General features: G+C 34.4%; 1 protein-coding gene across 1 annotated transcript; it reads left to right on the top strand.

Moving 5' to 3' along the window:
• Positions 1-4,495: 4,495 nt before the first annotated feature.
• On the top strand, positions 4,496-7,511 carry LOTGIDRAFT_168232 (hypothetical protein; the record flags this gene model as incomplete). Its single annotated transcript, XM_009066112.1, has 5 exons — positions 4,496-4,540; positions 4,995-5,043; positions 5,419-5,693; positions 6,992-7,130; positions 7,360-7,511. 5 exons carry the CDS (start codon positions 4,496-4,498, stop codon positions 7,509-7,511), a joined length of 660 nt encoding a protein of 219 aa, XP_009064360.1.
• Between the last annotated feature and the right edge of the window lie 11,350 nt (positions 7,512-18,861).

The raw sequence follows: 18,861 nt of genomic DNA, 5'->3' as shown, positions 1-18,861 counted from the left end.
TTTGGTGTTTAGCCTTTAAGATGTATGATCACCATGAGTCGGATAATGGTGTAACAGTTTACACCCTATAGCACCCACGTGTGTTACCTTTTTTTTTACTGGGGATACACTTTTCCAGAATTTTTTTCATCTCCGAAAGTGTAAATTGTAACTCTTGAAAAGGGTAATGTTGTTCTATATTATGTGTAACTTATGTAGTGATGAAGAATATGTTAACTCTTGTAAAGTCTAGGGTTACCCAAAGATTCTTAATGTATTTAGTGTAACGTTTGCAATACTAGAGAGTATTTGCTCTTGATAAGTTTGCAGTTATATACAGCTTCTGAAACAAACGAACGTTGATTTTTCAACATACAAAGACGTACATTTCTATCAACTCGGATTTCAGAGCTATTTCCAAATTGCAAGTGAAATTCAAAGCTTCTTTAATTAGACAAGGGATTTCGTTCCAATGCGATTCGTAACAAAATTTTGATCATAAAAAAAAGAAATTTCGTCCTATCATGTTCAAACTAAAATGTCATATCTAATTGCCCCTGACATCAGGCTCAAGAGATTTCTTGTAATTGCATGTACATACGAATACTGTCATATTCATCTGTTAGATACTCGACAATTAACTTAAATTAGAATGGTCTCAATTTCGATGATCATATTAGTTTATTTGGTTAAATCTGTTAAATGTGGCAAGTGCAATTTGGCAACCGGAAATTTGGTAACAGGAAAATTTCTAAAACTTAAAACTTAAAAAAATATAAAATTCAGATAAAACCAATTCACTCTTATAGAAACTTGTGTCGTATAGTCCTATAGCAAATATATCTTGGCCCTCACTTCGTGTAAAAGGCCAAGAATTGATGTGCATGTCTTTACAACGTTTAACATCTTTAATGTTTCAATTTTCATGAGCGATCTTAACATTTAATCCCTGATATATACAATATTGTTCAAGTGGAACATCACTATATAACAAATGAGTCAAATCGCTTGTTGCTCCAACCAGTGGAGTTTCTGACCTCCCAGAAAAGGGGCTGGACCGGCTTTCCCCCCGTCCCCACATTGAATTGTTTTATCACTTTACATAGTGAAAGGATAGCCTGTGACCCCCGTGAAAATTTTGTGACCCCTACTCGGCCCCCACGCCTGATGTCTCCTAGATACGTCTGGTTCAAACTCCCTTTTATTGAACTGTTGAAACTATGTTGCCGCCGTTTTCCGAAAGTTTAGTCTCAGAATCTAGGTTCACCAATTTTCAATGCGACTACCGGTTACCAAATTTCCGATGACCAATTTAACTACAATCCATCAAAAGAACTTTATAAACTATAGCTGAATGCAGCCCGGAGATGTTTTCCAGTAAATAGGAATTGATGGTATAAAAAAAATACATCATGGTGATTGAGTACTGGCCCCAGGCTAGCAAAAGATTTTGTATCCTGTTGATTTCCTCGAGTTACTTGCGGTCACATTACCAGACGCCCCGCACTTGAAAGGCCGCTGTAGGCCGAGGGCAAAGAAAATTTCCACAAAACTGTTATCGGTATGCATCAAATTCGGGGACTTATGTCTGATACTACAAATCCTTCCAGATGTCAAGCTTGCACAATTTTAGAGAATACAGTAGTAGAGAGCATGTCTATTGCAAGTAACCCTTGATCTTGGCAAACAAAATAATTCTGTTTCTAATTGTTCCTCGATGTGCATATATATCATACTGTTTTATGTTACGTAAATCCTACACTATGGAACTTGTTACAAAGCATGCTTATTGCTACCTTTATGTTCTGCTTTGTTACTGTTTTGTGTAACGTTAATGTATACTGTTTCACTTATTATAACATTATACTGTTGTGTGTAACGTTAATTCATACTGTTTCACTTTTTATAACATAATATACAGTTTAAACATAATATACAGTTTTGTATAACGTTAATGTATACTGTTTCACTTATTATAACATTATACTGTTGTGTGTAACGTTAATTCATACTGTTTCACTTTTTATAACATAATATACAGTTTAAACATAATATACAGTTTTGTATAACGTTAATGTATACTGTTTCACTTATTATAACATTATACTGTTGTGTGTAACGTTAATTCATACAGTTTCACTTTTTATAACATAATATACAGTTTAAACATAATATACAGTTTTGTATAACGTTAATGTATACTGTTTCACTTATTATGACATTATACTGTTGTGTGTAACGTTAATTCATACAGTTTCACTTTTTATAACATAATATACAGTTTAAACATAATATACAGTTTTGTATAACGTTAATGTATACTGTTTCACTTATTATGACATTATACTGTTGTGTGTAACGTTAATTCATACTGTTTCACTTATTATAACATAATGTACAGTTTTGAGTAACGCTGAAATATACTGTTTTGCTTATCATAACATAGACTGTTTGTGTAACTTACGTATACAATGATAGTAACATAAACTATTATATTATCAATTCGACTTACCTTAAAATTACTTGCACACCAAAAGAAATGTTTTGACAATAACTAATCCTAAGATAATGATGTTGTATTATTCCATAACGATAAAGACACTATCATTAACAGTAATTCTTTCTAATACTCGATACCACACGGTACATGTGATCATTGCTACACTTTCAACTCACACAAGTTTACATCTTTGAACGCGATGTAGAGAGCAAAGTTGACATATGGGAATGTATTGGAAGTAAAATAATCAATTCTTAAACAAGGCTGTAATGTAAGTGTGTTTAGAATATGGACCAGATCTGTGACGTATTAATTATTCATGACTCCGCATGGTGTAGCAGACGATAATCCACCTGAAGCTGTTACATTGCAAAACTTCCAGACTAATTGTGAAAAGGTCTCATTAGCAAGTTCGACGTGTTTTTGTTTCAACAATAATCAAATTGAATGTGAATATGCTTGTGTTTAAGATATTAATGAGTCTCTTTGCTAAAAGATCGATCGATTTCATCGTCATGGAAACATTGAAAACAAATAGGTAGGACATGATATGGCGAGTTACTTCCCCGTCGGAAGGAAATCATAGGACCGCGACTAGTTATGTCGCGGACGTTCAGTGAGAAAGACGGTTGCTTTCTAATCTGAAGGTCCAGGATAAAATCCCGGCATACGTCGACATTATACCTTCCGATTTTTTTAACCGTTTCCCCTTGTCAGTGATGCATGTTTTCAAAACATTTCATTTGTATCGGGAACACTTCTAGCATCAATTTGAGCCATTTCAATTTTCTATCAGACGTCGATGGTTCATGTAATACCACTTAAACTAAGCGTTTTATGACGTCACTATCGCAAAATGGCTTATTCTTAGGGCAATTGTATAAATAACGGAAGTCTGTATAATATATCTATTAATTGAAAGGGTATGAAAAAGACAATTCTGCCATTTTGGGGGTTGATTTGGGTCTTGAATATATGTAAATAGTCTTCAGAAGTACTAGAAATGCACAAAAATCGAATTTATGACAGAATCTGAAAAACGAATCGTCTTCTTAACTTCCTATGGGGTTAATTCTGAACACACGTGGATTTGAAGGCTCAAATTTCGACGGTGAGCGGTAAACACTATTACTGATAAGCTTAGCTAAAAAAAATCCCGCTCATTATGGCGAACATGTCCCTTCAATATAACAAAATAACTCGTCATTTTAGAAATACACTTCATTATTAAAGTGAGTATGCATGACGCAAATTCATTAACAGAGTGTATGTAATATTTAACAATACATTCAATTGACAAAAAATGAAAATAGAGAATGAAATTTTCAATAGAAATGAATTGAAAAATAGAATAATAATTCAAAGGGGAACTGTCTACAATCATACGACCGAAAAATGTTTTCGCCAAGTTGTCAATCAAACCACAAAGAAACACAACAAGTTTGACATCATTGCTACAACCAATATTAACAAAAAATGACACAAAATAGTTATTTCTTTGCAACCATAATCGCTTTGACCTATTTGAATTTGCCTGTGACCATTTACCTGTGACCAATTTCCCTTGTGACCAATTTCCCATGTGACCATTAACCTGTGGCAAGTTTCCCTACTAACCAATTCAACTTAAGTTTAAGTCAAGTTAACATCTGGGAGTTTGTTTACAAAATTTAGGACATATCATACCAAACGCCCAAACTGGCACTTCATGGATTCGGTTACAAATTGATTTTCTAAACTTTAGCAACCTCTAAAACATCTAAACGTGCAAAATAGAGATGCGTTGAACAAGCGTTACTACATGGATTGGTGGTTTGTAAAACCAAGACACCTGATCTATGCCCCTTGAAATACAACACATAATTATATAGCATTATAACATAGAACGCACATAAAAGAAAAGATCTACAATGGGCCAACTCTAGTAATAATAACTTATTTCTGATTGGGTCTCCAATACAAGAAGGAAGTCATGAGAGATATATGTTTTCAATTTCGATCAGTTTAAAGCTTGAAATGTCTGGATACAATAATTTAGTTTATCTGGTGTTTTGTTTTACGGTGAGTATTTAGTGGACAGTGGTCAACGTTTTTCATTTCTAATATCTTATCTTTACTCTTTTTTACACAACTTTTGATAGATATTCGTAGACAGAAAACGGCAAATGATTAGATTCCGAGAAAAAAACCTCAGTTGAAGATTCGCCATTCGTTTGACCAATAGTACCTTAGTCTCAGAAACGATATTTCAGTAATAGTGTTCACAGCTCAGTTCAAATCCATGTGTGTCTAGAAGTTAAATGACGACTCGTCTTTTTTTAAGACTCAACCGTATAAAAAAAATATTTTCATAGAAATAAGATGTTTCTCGTTTTAAATATATTTGAAGGGAATGTGTGATTTTCGTGCAGTTTCAGTACTTATTCTTAGATTACGATTCGTTTGTATATCAAATACAATATATTAAATATTGTTTCCTTGATTTTCACAGATCTGCATATTTTTGTCGTTTCAGGTCTTTCTTAACATTAGTAATGTCGCAAGCTTGGTCACACCACCCATAGGTAATCATATGATTTTTTATCTATATTTCCAGCATCAAGCCCAAATTTTGCATGATGGATTGGTCACGTTTGTTTGCTAACCTGAAGGCCCAGATTTCAATTCCTCATAAGTCTAACTATTTTGCTACAGGCTATTTTCCTAAAATTCCATAATTAGCATTCCAACCCCAATCAAAAATTCATTAAGCTACCAACAACCAACAAATATAGTATTCCAGTTTTCTGACATCCTGTAAACCAACTCCCCAGTCGGCAATCCTCGGCAGTTTCCGTAAAAAGTTGAATATATTGGACAAATGTAACATTCCTCGGTGTCAAGGAATTGTTACACCAGGTAGGGAAGATATTTCTAACGAGTCTTTTGATTTATTACAGATCAGTGTAATCTTATCAATGGAATGGATCGTCCTTTAATTATACCTGACTCCAGTATTTCTACTTTTCCCTACGTTGATCCTGAAAGAGTAAGAGCAGGAGAAGCATGGTTTATAGCAGGTATTAAGCCTATTATAATTATTAACCTATCACTATCATCTACTGAAGAAGTTGAAATAAGAAGTGTATCTGTTAATGTGTGGAATGTTGAATTTATAGACGTTACACCAATTTCTTCAAATGATGTCGAGAAAACCAGCGATATCGTAACAAAAGTGAGTGTTTATTTTCAGTATTTTATAATATGACAAAGCCATGATACTAAGGTTAAACTTGAATAAAGTCTTTGCATTTTGATATTAAAGGTCTGCAAACGACACCTTTTATTTTGCAAGTACACACTGTGCAGTATAACAAACGCTAAATTGTGTTGCACATATAAAATAATTATGTAATGGTGCAAAATACATTGGCTTTTTTGTCATTCGTGGTTGGGATAAGCAGAAATATGCAATCAGGGGAAATAGATTTAATGGGACATTTTCCATTTTGGGGGTTGATTTTAGTCTTAAATATATGTAAATAGTCTTCAGAAGTACTAGAAATGTACGAAAATTGCATAAATACTTCAAACAAGCAATTTTATTCACTATTTCATTTTAAAATTAAATCGCGGATATATCTTGACGCACATTGCTTTGAAGGCTCAAATTTTGACGTTGAGATCTGAACCCTATCAGTTCCGTTTCTGAGACTAAAGTATGATTGGTGAAAAATATGGCGCATCTGTCACTTTAATATTTCAAGAGTCTTGGCGAATCTAACAAAAATTGAATATGGACTATAGGCTATATATGCTGTTTTAGATTTAGATTTATTGAAACAAAAGGGTAATAGCCAATTGTGGTATCCGAAATTTCGACTTGTGGAATCCAAAATGTTGACTTATGTGGATATGTGAATAATATACTCAGAAAAATAAAAATAAGACATTTTTTTGATTTTTGAGGTGTGACTTAAAGGCTTTCGTATCTTAGCAAAGCAAAAAGATTTTTTAATTTTTTTTATATTATGTAAGAAAATTGAAATATCAGCCTCAAGATTGTACTTTTCGTTTACATTAAAAAAAAAAAAACATATTGCATTCTGCGACTTGCTGTACTATTTTAAGGCGGCTGTTCTAATTCAAAAAGTTTTATTATTTTTTTTTTACTTTGCTCAGACCAGTGGCGGCGCTAGCCTCCTGAGAATGTCGGTACAAATAGGGGACAACTTTCTAGGTTGAATTCAAAATGCAGCAACTATGTGGTGGAGTCATAGTCGCAAGCTTCTCATGGAGCGCCTGAGAGAGATCTCCAAAGAAAAAGTTTGAAAATTGGATTGATTCGGTGCATTCCAGCACAGGTATTGGGCATCCACGGCAATTACGGTCTGTCAGGTTAGCCTATCCCCTCACGTTCTTAGATAAGATTTTATTGTACATATACGCCCTTTGTGGCCAGCACATGAAATATACAATAATTTTTATTGGAGCAGTTGTGTTGTAATATGCTTTGATTTTTCAATTTATCAGAGAGTCAGTGGTTTAGAAGCAAGTATTTCTTTCCCAAACGATGTAACAGCTGATAAAATCCGAATTGCTTTGTCACCAACAGACAGCAACTTAGTAGTGGGCATAACTTCAAAATTGGACGTAAGAGCTTGTTTCCAAAGTAAGTAAAGCCTGCACACTTTGCATACTCGTATACCAATATACGATAATTTGTTGTGATACTATATCTAACATCTAACAAGTCTGATTTTCGATAAGTAGAGTGAAAAGTGGTTGTGCCCACGCAGACACACGGCCAATCTTTTTTACGGGCCACAAAATTGTTTGTGCAAACAACAATATTGTTGAAATGTGCTTTAGTGATAATCTTAATTTTTGTAATATTTTAGAGCCTGATAAAGTACATAATTTAGCTGTCATTTCAATTGATAACAACGAAACTTTTGCTGTGGTAACCTGGAAATGTCCAGTGGAAAGCAGTCTCTTTATAAGGGGCTATGAATTGACCTCTTCTTTAGACGTAGTCGTAACCTACTTTTAAAGGCCATGGTTGGCTATTTTCGGGGATAGATTTGGGCCTTGAATATATGTAAATAGTTTTAAGAATAAGTAGAACTGCAGTAGAACACATTTCCTTCAAATATAGGTCTATTTCAAACTAGAAATTTAAATAATGTCTGTCCACGTAGTCTCAATAAAAGAGGAGTTGTCAACTTTCAAACGCAGATAATTCCCGACAAACATGGATTTGAAGGCTCAAATTTCGACGGTGAGCTGTGCACACTATTACTGATTAGCTAAGCTAACAATTTTCCGTTTCTGAGACTAAGGTACCATTGGTCTAACGGAAATCGAACGCATCCCTTTGACGCATCCCACTTAACTCACTTTGCATCTAATTAGAATACGCAGGCACCAGATTGTGGTAAAAAAATCATACCTCTTATATCATAGTATCTTAATATAAAGGTTCGCAAGTAGTCATTTTGTTCTTCGAATCTCATTAAAGTATCTGGAGCGGAAGTAAACTATAATTACGTCATAATACGCGATGAATAAATTCCTGTCCATTGATTGGTAATTGGCGAGGATTCTTCAAAACGTGTTGCTGTTAATTTGTTTCCAAATATTTTATTATTTTTTATTTTAAAACTGCTTCTAACAGATATCTTTTGCAAGAACATATACCATGCTAAAATAGCATCTTTGGACATTATTAGTTTTTATTTAATTCTGTAGTTGAAATTCCCGCAAAAGGAATTTAAATAAGTCCGGAGAATGATGTAATCAATGTTTACTTCCACTTCTGTACTTTTATTTGAAGAATGAATTAGGATATTTCTATAAACATGTTAAACTGTAAAAGTGATGATTTTTTTTTGAAAGAAATACCATACAATGCAGTTCGAATGTCAAAGTATATAAAGATATGTAAGAATATCGAAGGAAAAATGAGTAAGAGTATGATGCCCAGAACAAAATGGCTACTTGCGTACCTTTATACTATAGTTAAAGAAATATGACTTTTATTTTACCAGAATCTGGTGCCTGTGTTAGAAAATAACTTACAAAAGATTTAAATAGCATGAAATTATTAGTGAGTAGCTTATACCAGATGATGTTTTCTTTTTTAATAATTTACAGAATGAACGACCAAGATTTATTGAACAGAATAAGAATTGTTCATTTACAGAATTGGTGCGCGTCCGTGCTGGCATAAATATTAAATTTTCTGTTGTGAGTAATACTGTTTCATTACATTTTCTTATTACCCTTTTGTTTTAATAAATCAAGCCAGGCTCCAACTAAACGATAATCCATATTCAATTTTTGTGAGATTCCATCTTGGAATCACGTGGCTGTTGTGCGCAATTCGCTTAGCCTCTGGAAATATTAAATCGATTTCCAACGATTGCACATTTCTGCATATCCCAACCACGATTGATGAAAAAGCCAATATATTTTGTATATACGAAAGAAAGTTTGATTTGTGGCAATCTTCTGCACCATTACAGTCATAATCATTTTAACTTAAAGGTGTCGTTTCCGAACTTGTAATGATCAAAATGCAATTGAATTCAGTTAAGCTTAGTGTCACGGTTTTGTTCTTTTCTCATTTTTATTCACAGAGTGCATTTGAAATACTGGAAGGAGAGGTTTCCAGTGTGGTCTATTATAAAGAAAGGGGTAAGAATGATCCGTAATATTTTCTGTAAAATTGAATTTACATCTGTAATGAATCAAAGGAATCATTGTGTATTCTGTTACTTCCGGAATTGTACTATTTGTTTTTGTCACGTAATTGTAACATTGTAACGTGAATGAGCCATTGAGAGACAGTGACTCAATAGATGAGTTAGGGCCCGTGGACTTTAGTGCTTTGGGGCCTCTACCCCGGGATTTTTTTTTACATTTGATCTCTTTCATTCTAAGACCTCTCTATAAGATTTTTTAAGATGTCATTTCAATCATAAACATATATTTTGATTTTGTATTTTTTGGGATGAGTCCAGTGGACTTGGTATATGAGGCACTGTCGAGAGATAATTCTGACCCTCAAGTATGGATTCAATGCTATATCATGATTATCAGTTAATGGATTAATGATTTTATTATCATATTGAATCAATATATCTTGATTTGCTTACAAACATTTGGTATTAAAGATAACGTGATCACATGACAATCTGCTTATTGTACCGACACCATTACTGCTGTCGAATAATTTACGAAAGGTTCAATTGACTTAAATTGTCAAGAATATATAATGTGTCTCTTCACAATACAATTGATTGAATACGAATAATTGTTAATTGACTTTCGATTCAGATACTACAACTGAAAGAAGTACGAGAACGAGTACGAGTACGTCAGGCAAAACGAGTGGTTCATCGGTTGAAGGTATTGTATTTATAAACAGTGTCGATAAGATTTTTTTTACAAAGATGTGTCGGCGCCTCGATTAGTACTTAATCTTACAGCACCGGTCGGTATATGATGAGATATTGCACGAAAACCTGTTTATAAATAGATTTAACCAATTATCATCTAATCGAAAAGACAGTAATGACAGCAAAAATCAACGTATTTTTTTGTATGAGAAATTTCTGGAAATATGCTTTGGGCATAGAAAGGCGGCTACTTCTAGGGGTTTTCTTTTCATCAGTTATCCATTACTCCATACAGTGTTATTCATATATTTAATACAACTGTATTTTTCAGAACCAGATATAGTTCTACCTTTACTATTAAGTTTGGTTTTTGTCTTACTTCTTGTAATAGTAGTAATGGTTATTGTCGTCATTTGCTGTAGGCGTAAAAGGTTGATAATAATTGTAAATTATATACCACATACATGCAATATTGTTAGATTAAGAGCTACACTACTGCTTTTTTTCTTCAGCATTTATTGGCACACATTGTGAAAATATAAGCTGTTGGGTGGACACATAACCAGATCGTACTAATTGTTAAACTGTTAAATTTTTAAATGGAACCTTATTTGACTACGTCACATGACTGATTTGAGTCTTGAATATATAGTCAGAAGTACTGGAACTGCAAGAAAGACACACAATCCCTTTTCAATATACCTCAAACGAGAAATTTCACTTTCTATTTCTATATACATGTATAATATGGTATCGTAATTTTCAAACGCTGATAATTCTGGACACACATGGATTTGATGGCTTAAATGTTGACGTTGAGCTGTGAACACTATTACTGAATTTCCGATTTGCAAAATTCTCGTTTCTGAGACTAAGGTGCGATTGGTCAAATGGATGTAGAACCTGTTTCACTAATCTGATGTCTGTTAAAATTACAGGGGTAAATCTGAAGGAAGAACAGAAATGAGACATACTGTTCTTAATGATATTATTAATACAGAGAGTGATAGATCTGATTCAGAAGGGTAAGTCTAACACATGAAAATCTAGAACATAAATTATTTGTTGTTTTATTTCGATTTGGATTAAAAATGCAAACTGTGACATAATACGTATTTATAAAACTTGGGATGGTCATTCGATTAATTTTGACAGTCCACTTCTGTTATGACATTAATCATATTATGTATACATGGAAATAATGTAGACGTATATTGCTATTCGGTCATGTTTGTTCAGTTCCAAAAAAAACAATGTTAGACTTTTAGCAAAAAAAAGGAATTTTTAAAAAATCTCCAACTGGAATTCAAACCCACGACCTCACAGTTGCCGAGCAAGTGCTAGATCTAGGGTTACAAGTTTGGGTGAACTAGGGTTAAGTTTAACCCTAATTTTAATTTGGAATCATGTGATAACGCTCGCATACGAAGATGGGGCTGTTCAGATGAGTCATTGCCCTTGATCTAAACATATCATATTAATCTGATTCACCTAGGAGTTCTTGCTCTTTTTCAAACCGGACAAAATTAGTTTGATTAAAGCAAAAGTTTGCATCCACTTCGGACGGAACTTGGTATGATTATTTGGATTGCTTGTGTCTTTCAGAGCCCAAGCTAATACCAGACGTAGAGAGGTTTTCAATGAAACATGTATGGACGATGACAAAAAATTGTATGAAAATCTTCAGCAACTGCCACATGCCAAGTAAGTGCATAATATCAGTCCGTAACTACACTACTTATTGAGGTTTTAAAGAGATATTGCCAAATTTTATTAGAGGGTTTGATAGCATGTACAAGTCATCGTTCTAAAAAAAATAGCTGCTCTCCAATAGTTAACGGTTGTTGAAATCAGGGCCGTGCCGTAATGGAGGCCAATAAGACCAATCCCTTCACTTTTGAAACGACGACGCACTTTTTTAAATAATGTATTACGTGTTACGTAGTATACCATAAAATTGTGTTCCGTTATTTAATGTGATGTCTACCCCTAAATGTCGCTAAACGATTATATAGGTAATGTGATTTGGAATAAATATTTATTTTATAATTTCAGACTCGCACCCACCACATCTCTAAATAACGAAGAAAAGTATGAAAATCTTCCCATTGCCAATGTAAAACAAAGTTCAATGCCATTCACCAGGTATGATATTCTTTGAGTCTGTTTGAAGCAAAGTGGATGGGGTGATTTCTCTCAAATGTTCAGGCCTAAAATAGAACATTAATTTCCTTCTGAAATTGGAATAGGAGCTATCTGGTGGTCCAGAACGGCTCGATAATAATCTTTTAGCCTCTCAACCTCTTTCATATACATGTACGTATAATCTGACTGTCAGTAAACAAAGAAGTGCAGTAAGCCCATCTGTACCCCAGCTTTATTTTTAACAAATTTAAAATAATATGGTTTTTATACGTCCCAAAAGATTTGTCAGTTCGCACCAAATCAATTCAATTTTTCGAAAACAAATTTCATAGGGGAACCATCTCCCCATTTAGTCAGTTTGTCCCCTATGCGTACTCCCAGGAGGCTGGCGCCGCCACTGCATAAAAACAGAGATTTATGCCAAACGGTTTTGTCATGTCTAAATATCTTTCATTGCACAAAATACATTGTGACTTCACGAGTCCAATAAAATGTAGAATGACGCGGGACGTAAAACTCCAGTTAGTTTCGTTTTCACTATTCCTCATCCTTGCAAAAGCAAATAAAATAATTTGCAGTGAATAGCATATGAAACCTCGTAGAAATTGATTTATTTTCTTTCAGACCAATTAAATTAGAAAATTTTGACCAATGCCTGAGAAACCTCCACCGAGATTCAAATCGCCTCATGATGCAAGAGTTTGAGGTCGGTATTTTTCTGTGTTTAGATTTTTAAGTTCATTTTAAAGAAAATCACAGTGCCGTGTCTATGAAAATGAGAATGCCTGGCTTTGGCCTCACACTCTCAAGTTTCCTATCATGTTACATCAAGAAAAAGTTGCCTGTGAGCAATGGCATTTCTGTGTCCCAACTAGGTCCCAAACTTAATGTATTATATATATATACCAGATAGTTCGTGGTCAATATTTTCTTTAAATTTATGGAATACTTGAATTGGTAATATTTTCATATTTTGTATGTTTACATCTTATATGTAGGCCTTAAGGGGTGCAAGTCCTAAGTTAAGTACATTGAATGCACATTTGCCGGAAAATTTAAAGAAAAACAGACGTCTTGCCGACTCTCCTTGTAAGTTTTAAAAAAATCAGTTTCATTCAGTCTCCTCATTTTGTTACAACCAAATCTCTTTAGAACAAATATAACGTAGATGGTTAAACCTTTGCAGAATTTGCAAACACTATTCGTGCGAGTGCAGTCTTCATTGATTTTACTGAAATAGTGCTCTATCTGTTATAGCTCCGTCACGCCGGCTGCAACCATTTGCGACCATTACGGCGATTGGAAATGTATTAGGTTGCGGTCAGCCGTGAGGAAAACTAGAAACAAAGTCCCCCCAAAACTACTCCTAATAATGGCGACATTAGCAACAATTGTACGATGTCCTACGCGCTTATACCACGCCAATGGCGACTTAGACACGCTCCGAGTCATTTATTCATCGCAGTAATAGCAGCACAGTAATCCGGTGTGACGGGGCTATTAAATGATGTCAGGAGTGTGATGGAAATTACCAAGTCTACGAAATTACCAAATCTACGTTATCATGGCGCCTACAAGTCTCCTTTCCCAGTGGCATCTAGTCCGTTCACCAGTATACACGTTCGCCAATGGCTCGTTCTCCAACACTGTAAATTTTATATGATGAAAAAATCTGCTCTATAGTTCCACACAGATTACATTACATACCAAAGTTATTTGTTAATTTCAGGTGATAAGACCCGAGTGAAACTCTTTACACAGGAAAGCGGCATTGCTTACATCAACGCTAGTTACATTCCAGTAAGAACAGCTGTATACATTTTCTATTCCGCACAGTTGGTCATTAAAGTCTTCTGAGTTTTTAAACAACTTCTGAGATGTCCTTGGACATTTAATCAAAAATAACATAGAAAGAATAGAAACAATGATGATTTTATAAAATCCTACAAATGCACATTTAACAAATTTCTGGAAATCAAACAGTTTGCATTAGAAGTAATATTATTTTCAATTTTTGATACATTTTTCTATAGGGATTTCTATGATTTTTGCTTTGTTTGCTGCTTTCAATTCATATGGATATTTTTCTGTTATATTTTAGGGGTATAGCTTACAAAGAGAGTACATAGCAACCCAAAACCCAATGGAATGTACCGTGGACGATTTCTGGTGTATGGTTTGGCAAGAAAACGTTGAAACTATCATCATGTTATCGGATAAAGATGATAGTGTAATAAGACATATTTTGTATTTTTAAGTGGTAAAAAAGCTAAAAAGCTGAAAAAGGCAAAAGCTTTTTTTCCTGCTTGTTATCTTTCATTGTTTAAATCTCAAAAACTGTTTTTCTTCTGTTTAGATCGCAAAAAGTGTTTTCCTTCTGTTTAGATCGCAAAAACTGTTTTCCTTACTGTTTTCTTCCACTGTATAATAGACCGCAAAAACTGTTTTCCTTCCTGTTTTCTTACACTGTTAAGAACGCTAAAAACTGTTTTTCTTGTGTTTAGATCGCAAAAACTGTTTTTCTTCTGTTTAGATCGCAAAAACTGTTTTCCTTCTAGTTTTCTTCCACTGTTTAGATCGCAAAAACTGTTTTTATTCTGTTTAGATCGCAAAAACTGTCTTTTTCCTTCTAGTTTTCTTCCACTGTTAAGATCGCAAAAACTGTTTTTCTTACTGTTTAGATCGCAAAAACTGTTTTCCTTCTAGTTTTCTTCCACTGTTAAGATAGCTAAAAACTGTTTTTCTTCTGTTTAGATCGCAAAAACTGTTTTTCTTCTGTTTAGATTGCAAAAACTGTTTTCCTTCTAATTTTCTTCCACTGTTTAGATCGCAAAAACTGTTTTCCTTCCTGTTTTCTTACACTGTTAAGATCGCTAAAAACTGTTTTTATTCTGTTTAGATTGAAAAACTGTTGTCCTTCTAGTTTTCTTCCACTGTTAAGATCGCAAAAACTGTTTTTATTATGTTTACATAGCAAAAACTGTTTTGAAAAGTATGTTAGCGAATACAGTCAATCAGAGGCCCTGACAGTCTGTAAACAATAGCCATTAGTGTTTACAGCCTTTCTGACGAGGACTCTGATTTACTGTAATTGCTAGGGTTCAATTCAATCAAATGGCTGAATCCCGTGATACAAGAATTTTTAAAACGAAGTTCGTAATAGCTTGTCATTTTGAAGATTTATTATTATTACACTAAGCAGTCCATTCTACAATTGTCAAAAATAATAATTGTTTTGGTCCTTTCGATGATTTACAGTTCGACCAGTATTGGAAGGATATGAATGAAGTTCTGAATTGTGCTGATGTTATGGTAGAACTGGAGAAAATTATTACTCTGAAGAAATATATTCTCAAGATGTTTGAGTTGAATAAGGTAAGGGGCGGGGCAAAACTATAACCATGTCAAACAAGCGAGATTTTGAAAACAGATTTACAAGTTGATGGATTCAAATCGCTTAAATTTCTATGAATAGCAATGAAATGAATTCAACTGAGCTATGCTGAACATATCCACTAAGAAGTCAGTGTTAGACGGTGATTAGAACGTAATCTCATAAGTCAGTGAAAGTAGGCAGCTTCCCACCAAAAAGGTCCAACATCGATGGGTCAACGAAGCAGAGAAATAGTGCTTTGCACAATGACAGTTTTTCCGTGCTTCTAAAAATATGTTTTATGTAGTCTCGATATTTGCTTTATATAATCGTTTAAATATTTCCTTACTTACACTGAAACTATCCGTACCACATTTCAGAATTCAGATTTGAAGTTTCCAGAGCATTGTTGACATTCTCACATGTTACCTGCATATATCTTACAGGGTAATGAAACTCGTAAAATCAAACATTATCAATTTAATGGATGGAAAGGAGATCGACCTACAATGTCTGCAAAAGACATGCTTGCTGTTCTCCACGATATTTACAATGATAAACATCCCAACTCCGGTCCTATTGTAGTCCATTGCGGGTAAGTAACTGTTTAGTATATAGATTTTCATCATCTGATACATTTTGAAAATACCTGGGTCGCTTCAACATCGGGCATAATTCGTATTTTCCTGATTAGCTTGCGCGTCACTCATTTGCTGGGAAAAAGGAACGGATGTTGTCGAAACAATGGAAAATGTGGATCTATCAAGCAGACACCTGTCATTAAGCAATAAATATATTGTAAAAAGATCGAATAATTATTATTATTATTTCATTTCTTTTTAATTCAAATTTTTAGAACCGGAAATGGTAGATCTGGTTCTGTAATAGCCATCGATATATGCAGACATTACATCAATAATTTGGATTTATCAGAAGAAATTGATATATTCGATGTCGTTTTAAAGATGTTACATGCAAGATCACAGATTGTAAATCAAGAGGTAGCGTAACGTAACGTAATACGCTCTCAAATATCCGTGTTGACATATTGCAGGACAGGTTAGAGTGCTCTGAAACATGTCAATTACTCTTATCTCTTGAAACTCATTGCTTCCAAAAAGGGGTAATGCACATTACATTACATTATTTGATAAAAAAAATGTTACGATGAGAAATCCGGACTGTTCACAAATATAGTTACAAGCAAACGAGTTTTATGAAATAAGGATCACTCCCTCTAATGACAAATGAAAGTAGAAAGAAAGTTAACAGAGTTCTTCTTGGTGCATACTTCTAACGAATCCCCATGTCAGCACTCAAACTGTGCCTAAGCATGTGATTTTAGCGTTCTTCCAAAGGCATAGAAAATGGTTTTCACAAAGAACAGAACTTGACATCGCCGGTGGTCTCCGTGCTTTTTACGAGAAAATGGACGACATATCTGAACTTCTCGTTATGTATTTCTTCATGCCCTTTTACATTGAAAGTGTATTTTTGTTTTCCTTCAACAGTGTCAGTACAGTTTAATCTATGATGTAGTTAACGAAATGATAAAACAAAAGAAAGAAAATGAAGAAAATCACTATTACTCATTAAGTAATTCTCGGAATGAAACAGATCATTATTCTCATATTAATTGTCCCTAAGTAAGTACTTTGTTCATGGTTTTGTATGTAACTATAGTTGAAAATTGCAACCAACCCTAATATCATTGCTTGCTTGCTTATCTGAATGTCCAGGATTCAATCCCTAAATAGATCGAGTTAATACCGTCGGATTTTCCACCTGGTTTCCCCCTGTCAGTGATGCAAGGCTGACATGTGGAAAAAGTCCAGTCGTTCGGATAGGACAAAAGACCGAATACCGTGTGCCATAGGATGTTCATGCTAAAAAAAATCCCTCCCAAATAAGATGAAGAGAAATAAGACGTAAAATGTTTCGCTAATCGGTTACCTTTTGAACCATAAAACGTCGGTTTTGTTTTTTCCTGCAGAAACATAATTTTTCATTGCCGTGCTATAATTGAGTCAATAAGCATTAATTTTGACTGATCGAAAAAATTGCCATATTTTGTGAAATAAGGACGGAAGCTATATTTGTGATTTAAATGTATGAGCTTCGTATTGATTATTATATTTTCTTTGTAGGAGATGTGAAAGTGATGAAACTTTTAACAAACCAAAAGTTTTGGTTCTTGCGATTTTCAAGTTTTATTTTCAACACATTTGTTTTGCAATGATATTAACGCGCTTTAACTTCAAGTAGTTGTAAATCAATGAACATCATTAACTGCGTTAAATAATATTTCTTTGAACTGATATGATATTTTATGCAAAGTCAAAGTTTTTCGGAATAACTCTTATCTAAATTGAACAAATGGATAATTTGTGCTAAAGATTGTTAATTTTTATGGCTCATATAATGAGTAACTTTATTATTATTCTAAAAAAAATAGACATTTAAAAGTTGTAGTTAGTGAAATAGTGGGATAAAAACCTATGGCAAAGGCCCTTAGGTATTAATAGCAGAATTAAGAAGCTGCCCTATTCCTGTTATTGGTGCGTAAGAGAAGAGATATAACCCACGAGACGTTATTGGTTCAAACCTTGGACAGATCGAAAAGGAGGTCGCAAATTGAATGAGATGTATCATCAAGAATTTAGTCTGTAACAGAAGTGTATCTAGTATCATTGGGTATGGAAGCCGGCTGCGGCCATATTACCCTCGACTTTTCGCCCACGAGACGTCGTGAGACGACAAATCGAGGAAAAAGGCGAGATCGCCTTTTTTACTCTCGCTTTCTCGCCTTTTTCCTCGACTTATTCCTCGCCTTTTTCCTCGCCCTTTTCCTCGTCGTTTTTCCTCGCCTTTTTTCTGGCCTTTTCTGGCCTTTTTCATCGCTTTCTCGCCTTTGTCCTCGCCTTTTTCCTCGTAATTTTTTACCCTCGCTTTCTCGCCTTTTTCGTCACCTTTATTCGCGCCTTTTTCCTCGCCTTTTTCCTCGCTTTCTCGTGGACGAAAAGTCGAGTTTCCACGCTTTCTCGTGGGCGAGAAGTCGAGAGTAGATATGGCAGAAGCCGGCTTCCATAATCGGGCCAGGGTCCTTTACTTGGGCATGCGAAAGGTCTTGTTATGAAGTGAAAACCTTCTAAATGCCCAAAACCCATCTCTCATCTGAAATAGGTTGGCTTCTGGAAGCCTCTGAGAGTTCCAGTCCCAAGGCCTTCTGGGCCTGGCCTCGAGTCTCAATTTTGCCCCCCCCCCCCCTTTCCCGCCCTTCTTCAGGAAAATACCCCCTGGTCTGTTATGTAGTCTGATGTTGATCCAAAGCGTTATCGAAATAAAGTGTGAAATTTCAATGTCATTCTAAAAAAAATTGTGCTGCTTTGTTCCTAGTGATTTGTATTTCACGTACAATTTTTATATCTGTTATTCTTATCAAGCCTTATCATGGTTTCACAAAGATTATAGTTTATGTTAAC

Source organism: Lottia gigantea (genome assembly GCF_000327385.1).
Source record: "Lottia gigantea unplaced genomic scaffold LOTGIsca_73, whole genome shotgun sequence".
Taxonomy (NCBI): Eukaryota; Metazoa; Mollusca; class Gastropoda; family Lottiidae; genus Lottia; species Lottia gigantea.
Note: the sequence above shows the minus strand (reverse complement) of the source record. Positions and strands in the feature narration are given on the sequence as shown.